Source organism: Lactuca serriola, chromosome 4, assembly GCF_051521515.1.
Source record: "Lactuca serriola cultivar US96UC23 chromosome 4, Lser_US96UC23_V15, whole genome shotgun sequence".
NCBI lineage: Eukaryota > Viridiplantae > Streptophyta > Magnoliopsida > Asterales > Asteraceae > Lactuca > Lactuca serriola.
The window spans coordinates 41026942-41034521 of record NC_136411.1 but is presented as its reverse complement, the minus strand read 5'-3'; the positions used below and the strand labels follow the sequence as shown (position 1 = coordinate 41034521).

The 7580-nt window shown below is 34.8% G+C and overlaps 1 protein-coding gene across 1 annotated transcript; it reads left to right on the top strand.

Annotated features, from left to right (window-relative positions):
- Positions 1 to 5429: 5429 nt before the first annotated feature.
- LOC145101374 (trans-resveratrol di-O-methyltransferase-like) lies at positions 5430 to 7013 on the top strand. Its single transcript, XM_079038563.1, has 2 exons — positions 5430 to 6303; positions 6512 to 7013. Exons 1-2 carry the CDS (start codon positions 5521 to 5523, stop codon positions 6812 to 6814), a joined length of 1086 nt encoding a protein of 361 aa, XP_078894689.1. The 5' UTR covers positions 5430 to 5520; the 3' UTR covers positions 6815 to 7013.
- The last annotated feature ends 567 nt before the right edge of the window (positions 7014 to 7580 follow it).

Sequence of the window (7580 nt, the reverse complement as noted above, 5' to 3'; positions counted from 1 at the left end):
GTATACTTTAGGGGTTCAGAACATACAATAACAAGAACAGAAAAGAACATACGATAAAAAGAACAGAAGGAACATACGATAATAAGAACAAGATAACAATAATGTGAAACCACTACTTCACGACATAGCAATATACTTGTTATGCCGCGTTTTGTAACTAGAGTCTCTTGGAAGGAGAACAGACATTTTGTGTATAGATCTATATGGGACTGAAAAGCCCACATCTCGATTGTTCGCTACAGTTTGGCTGGTAGGCCAAGGGATGACAAATGTCACATCAGTTTCGACGCCAGCAGGTCGTCATGTTAAACACTTGTCGATCATTATAGTTATAACCACAACCACATTTTAACCTTAATTAACAAACTAGTTTTAAGGTAGTAAGTGTTTCAGTAATTACTTTATACAATATTACTGAATACTTTCATTTTCCCATTACATTCTTATAGTGATCTTCTCACATAAAAGGTAATGCAAACTATTTTGTAGTAAAGATAGTCTTAAAATTGGGAAAACTTACATCATTACAACAGACAAACAAAACAGTCGAGTCTTAGTACATTCAGTTAGAAGGGGCCTATAATGCTAACTTTATGATTCCTCGGTAGATACACCAGGGATATATATTAATCGGGTCCGGTAGACAGTAGAATGTGTGCTTTCCGCTTCATTTCATGTTCCTTATTTGGTTGTGGGCTTAGAGCAGATTCATCCAGTCTACTATCTATTCGATCTTAGTTATATGTATATTCCGTATACACCAAGAAATCATGAGGAGTACCAGGTATGGGTCAGGTCATAGTATACAAATTCAATATACCGTTTTCTAGTACAAAAACATACTTTTCAGATAGAACATATAGTAGGCTAAACTAGAAACCTATCAGTAAAAAGGGTTTAATGCATTTTATTAAACCAGTATAAACTTAAAAGACCTTTAGTGGTTAATTCTATAATACCTTAGTTTATACATCAGTGTTATATATAATTAATATCCGATAGGCAGTTGGATGTGTGCTTTTCGCCTTACTTCCTGTTCTTTGTTTGGTTGTGGGCTTTGGGCAGATTCACCCATTTAACTGTCCGTTCGATATTAGATTATATATAGCTTGTATAAACTACGTGATTATAGAAGGAACTATTGTGGTTACCATTTTTTACTAAAGGAAATATATGATTTTCTTAAAGAATGTTTTCATAAAATATAAAGAACTATTACAATTAACTCTGTAAGTACCAAATGAATACAACAGGGTTATATATAGTGAAGATCTAACAAACCAAGGGATGTGTGACTTCCGCCGCTTTCCCTGTTCCTTGTTTGGTTGTGGGCTTAGGGCAGATTCACAAAATCGATTGTCTATTTACTCTAAAATGTGTATAACTTCTATCCATTTAGTACTCATAGAAGGAATTGTAGAGTCATTTTCACTTTCATTCATCATATCAGAAAATATAGGATTTTCTGGAGGAACAGACGAACTTTTCTAAAAGGAACTTACAACTTACTTTCATCACCTAAATACTTATGAACTCCCCAACTTAAATGAACTTACAACTTACTTTCATCACCTAAATACTTATGAACTCCCTAGCTTAAATGTTGATCTACTCTTTCTAAATAACTTGTATTCTCAGGAGACTAGTAGAAAGGTACGCACACTGGGATACAGAAGATGGAGTTTAGTAGACCACGGATTTTAAAGAAAACCGGGATTTGCTCGGAGCAACGTTTCTAAACCGAAAGACCATTTTTTTTTCTTGGGACTCCAGGAGCCTCGGGGCTTCTTTCGGGTGCTAGGGGTTCACCTAGGCTTTAGGGGGGGTTAGAAACCCTAGGGAGAGAAAGTACTTAGAGAGAGAAAGAGATTGGGTGTGAAAAACTCGGAAGAATTCGCAGCTATTTATAGGCTGCAACTCCTCGGACTACGCTGGGCGTACCCTTCGGTTACTTTGGGCGTAACTCCGAATAGGGTTGCCAGCTCGCACCTCGGACGGATAAGAACCGAAGTACGCTGGGCATACTTGGCCTCGGACGTGGGGCGTAGCGAGGGTGGCATGTCGCAATCTGAAGCATGTTCCGTGATCAGCGATGGATGGCCTAGATCGAGCCACGTCATCGGTTTCGTTATAGGCTTTGCAAATTCAAGTGCAAACTTTAAAATTTTGTAACTTTTGCGTACGAGCTTCGTTTTTTACGTTCTTTATATTCACGCGTAGGCGGGAACATACTCTACAACTTTCGTTTAGACTCCGTCGGCTAATTTTGACTTTATTTTACAAGTTATATTATTGACAGGTTGGGACATGATTGGTCCGTTAAAATCTCATAACTTCTTCATCCGACGTCTTTTTTTGTCTGTCTTTTTATCGTTACGCTACTATTAATGAGATCTTCGATTCTCGTTTAGGTTGTGTCGGCTAAAAACCGCTCGATCTAATATTCGAACTTCGGGCTGTACACCGCTAAGCTGAAACTTTGAAAAATGATAACTTCCTCATACGAAGTCAGATTTGGGTGTTCTTTTTATGGACGCTCTTGGTTTAATGTATTCTATGACTTTCATTTAGATCGCTAAGGCTAAAAATCGTTCTATCGTAAATTCACTATTTACACTTCCCGGTGTCGTGTCGGTTTCGTCGCGAAACTTCGATGGGTCATAACTTCTTCGTTATAACTCGGATTTCGGCGTTCTTTATATGTACAGAACCCTTGAGACATATTCTACAAATTGGTTAAGATTATTTATTCTAAATAATCTTTTGTCAAAAAGTCGTTTTCGACCCCTATTATCTCTAAATTGACTAGCCCGGATCTACGGGCGTTACAATATATATATATATATATATATATATATATATATATATATATATATATATATATATAGCGTTAAACAGTTTCAAACAGTGTGTCATAAATACATTGTAAGATTATTAGCTACCGGACCGTTAAGGAGCATTTTAGCCAACGTGGAGACACTTTAATGGTGTTGTAATGCTTTCAACACTGCCCTCGACCGGTGTTAAGGTAAGTTCTTGTTATGACGAGAACAATGAGCAACGGGAGGAATATCAAATCATATTTCGATGTTTGACTTTGAGTTTGACCATATTAACGGTCATTTAAAAAAATAATTAATTTTTATTACCTATAAATGCATACCGTTTACCTCAAAATCATTCACATTATTCTTTTCTTTCTCTATATTTTATAAAATTCCAATACTTCTACAAACAAAATCGTTTGTTCGATCTGTGTACGATGATGATGATGATGATGTCTTCATTACTATGATGTACGAGTATTCGAACAACGCGCTACTACAACCAGATCTAGTTCCTCTACTAGCAAGACGTATGTTATTAAACAGAAATCTCGAAGAAGGACACCAACATTTAGTTCATAATTATTTTGCAGATAATTGTGTATACTAGCCAAGTGATTTTAAAAGAAGGTTTCGTTTATGAAAAAATATGTTTGTATTGATAGCCAATGCCTTGGAAAGAAGGTAGCTATTTTTTATTTTTTAAATGTAGGTTTTTGATAAGATAAATTCATTTTTTTAACTATTAACTATATGTTCAGATATGATTTTTCCCAAATGATATTTGATGCTAGAGGTAGGTGAGGATTCACATGGTTGTAGAAATGTGTTGCGGAAACTAAGTTGATGGCTATGGTGGAGTCACCCAATTCTATTGACGATTATATAAGAATATCTGAAAGAACTTCAAGAGAATTTTTTTATAAATTGGCAAGAGGTTTTGTGGAAATATTTGGTGATGTTTATTTGTGGAAACCTTTGTTGAGTAATATGCAATCACTATATGCAACACATAAAGAAAGACATGGTTTTTGGGGTATATTTAGAAGTATTGATTACACACACTAGAAATGGAAAAATTTTCTCGTGGCGTGGAATTACCAGTATGCAAGTGGTCATCAATGAGCATCTTCGTTGGTATTAGAGGTTGTTGCAGTGTTGCTTCCCAAGATTTATAGATTTGACATGCTTGTTTCGGGTAGCGGGTTCCAACAACGACATCAATGTTCTTGATTAGCCACTAATATTCAACAATATTTTGTCAGGAAAGACGCTAACTGTTCGTTTCATAGTGAATGTAGATAAATATAAGTTTGCATATTACCTTACGGATGAAATATATCATGCATATGCTACATTCGTGAAGGCATTTCGACACCTAGTAGAACCAAGATACAATTTGTTTAAAAGAGATAAGAAGGAACGTAAGGATGTGGAACGTGATTTTGGAGTTCTAAAGTAAAAAATGACACATAGTTGAACATGCAGAACAACCATACAATTTAGGAACTCTATAAGATATTATGTATGCATGTATCATAATGCATAACATGGCGACTGAAGATAAATGACGAAATATTGAAGATTATATGGCTACGGAACCCTGACACATGTTATTTCAACTAGGGACATCGAAATATTTACATAGAGTCGTTGATATTCAAGAAGCACAAAAACACAAGAAATTTCGAGAAGACTTGACAGATTATATGTACGATGGCAACGAAGAATAGTGAATTTAGGGGAAAAAAATTTGTCTTCTAATGTATTTTTTTTAGTTTTTAAAATGTTACTTAATTTAAAATTTAGGTTTTATTTAAATAACATATTTTATTAAATTACATTTGTTTTTATAAATATAAAAAACGAAAAATAAATAAATGATGAAATTGAAATTAATGGGTGTTATAATATGTTATAACATGTTGACCATTTCCTTAACTAATATTATAACACCAAGTATGATGTGACATGTGAGGTGACATTAAACCGGTGTTATAACATGTCTTAACATGTTGTCCATACCACATGATTGCATCTTCTCCAAGGATGACGTTTGGCGTTCTTGTCTTTAACGAATGGGTAAGAATGATGTCTAATTGACAAGAAACATTTAAACATTTTAAATTGTTTGATATTTTTTATGGACAGTCAGGATTTTGAAAATTTTGAAATTTCACAACTTAACATTGTAAATTAACGGTCATTTATATTTATTTGATTGTTCTAATAAGATTTTTGAGGCAATAGTTGTTGGAGTAATGGAGTTGCATATTTATGTGATTGATGACAAAAAGTTGCTATTTGTATATGTATTATATCACAAAATGATATTGCTTTAGATATTGGAAGTGATTTATGCACAATACGTTATTTTTTATCAACATTTTAAATCACATTGTTATATATTGGAGAAAAATTATTCTGTAATCGATCCTTAGATGTCCCTTAAAGATAAAATATTATATGCATGTTATATTATATAGAAAAAAAAAGTATAAAAAATACTTAAAATAATTGTGTGTTTGTGTGATGAGAAATAAATGAGAACCACATCAATTGGCACCTTGACATATATTTTACTTTATCAAATCCATCGCCAATGTAGTCATATTTTTCCTATATATATGAATGTCTATAACGCGCGTTAAACAATTTCAAATTGTCTAGCTTCTATACATTCAAAGAAAAAGAGATGTTGCAAAATGATGAGCAGTCTACAAACTTGCTTCATTCTCAAGCTCACATATGGAACCACATCTTTAGCTTTATAAACTCCATGTCTCTCAAATGTGCTATTCAGCTTCAAATACCTGATATCATCAATCGCCATGGTGCACCAATGTCGCTCTCGGAGTTAGTTGAAGCCCTCTCCATCAACAAGGACAGAGCTCATTTTGTCTATAGACTTATGCGCATCCTTGTTCACTCTGGTTTCTTTATAAAACAAAGTATATCCACAACTGGAGACCACGTGGAGGAGGAAAGAGAAGGCTATTTGCTAGCTCCTGCTTCTCACTTCCTTCTAAAGGAAGAGCCATTAAGCATTAGACCATTTTTGCTAGCTATGTTGGATCCAATACTGATGGATCCATGGCAACACATGAGCAAATGGTTCAAGAACGATGACGTCAACCCTTTTCACACAGCCCACGGAAGGAATCTTTGGGATTTTGCAGGCGAAGATCCGAACCTTAACCAGTTCTTCAATGAAGCAATGGGCAGTGATGCAAGGCTTGTGATATCTGTGGTTCTAAAACACGCTAGAGATGTTTTTGAAAGTTTGAATTCAATTGTTGATGTTGGGGGTGGTACGGGAACAGTTGCCAAAGCCATTGCCGAAGCTTTTCCTGATATAAGTTGCATCTGTTTTGATCTTCCTCATGTTGTTGACGGTTTGGTAGGAAGTAATAATCTGAGTTTTATTGGTGGAGACATGTTTGAATCCATTCCCAAAGCTGATGCAGTTTTGGTCAAGGTATTCTTTATTAAACTTTTTCCCTTAATTCTCTATCTTAAAATTCTTCTGTTTCATCGTGGACGTACCTTTTTAATCTTTATGAAAGACCAAAATATATTTGGTTGAAAGATATTACCTATAATTTACATTATAAGTTAGACCGAAGGTTTATGTACAATAATTGTTTATCTTGTTTATCAATTGCTTTTGTGCTTTGATAAAATAGTGGATATTACATGATTGGAGTGATGAAGAATGCATAAAGATATTGAGGCAATGCAAAGAGGCAATCCCGACCAAGGAAAATGGAGGAAAGGTAATCATCATAGATATGGTGTTGAAGAACTGTGAAGGGGACAACGAATTACTCGAGACTCAGCTTTTCTTTGATATACTTATGATGACCGTGTTGACCGGAAGAGAGAGGAGTGAAAAAGATTGGGCAAAGCTCTTCGTGGACGCTGGCTTTAGCGATTACAAGATAACCCCGATTTTGGGGTTAAGATCTCTCATTCAAATTTATCCCTAGACCAGGGACCCTACTTAAGTTGTATTGCTTTCTATACATCGTAAGAATTGACGAAGCAAGTTAAATAAGAAACTTGTCTGTATGTTCCTGTTTGTTGCTTCTTTGTATCAGTAATGTTTGTTGTTTCTTTGTAAGTTTGTATCAGTGATGTCACTCTTCAATCTATTTCATCTCGTAATCATTAAAAATGTTAACTGTATATGCGCTTGTATTATCTCTGTTCATTTGTTTTCTTTCCATTTTCTAAAATGTAGAAACACGAATACATAATAATCACAAAGATTTTGCAACTTAAAAACTAGTACTATATCACCACTACTAAGGCCACGCGGTATGTAGTAGCCGGAAAGAGGTTCGGGAAGACGAACCGCACCCGGAAACACAACACCGAGGGTGGGATTTATGGTGCGCGGTTTGTGACCGAGGGGAGGCTTCCCCACCTCCTCTCTCTTCAGCCCATTGGTAGATTTTTTTTTTCATTTTTTTTTCCGACAATTGAATGGAAGGAAAATAGGTTGTTTTTTTTTAAAATTTTTTTGCAACAGTTGAAACATTAAATTTTTTATTTTTTATTTTCAAATTTCTTTATCACCCTATAAATACCAAACCAACCCAACTTAATTTTTACACTTCTTTTTCTACATACTCTCTCAATAAACTCATTAAAACACAATGTGGTCATCTTCGTCCTCCGATTCGATGACTCAAGAAGATGCATTATTTGTCACTTCCGTTATGGAAAAGACTATGGTGTATTTCTAAAACC

Excerpts from the sequence above, each read along its gene's own strand:
- LOC145101374 (XM_079038563.1), top strand. The coding sequence starts at position 5,521 with ATGTTGCAAAATGATGAGCAGTCTACAAACTTGCTTCATTCTCAAGCT. Across the intron at positions 6,304-6,511 it reads CTGATGCAGTTTTGGTCAAG|TGGATATTACATGATTGGAG; the intron begins GTATTCTTTATT and ends TTGATAAAATAG.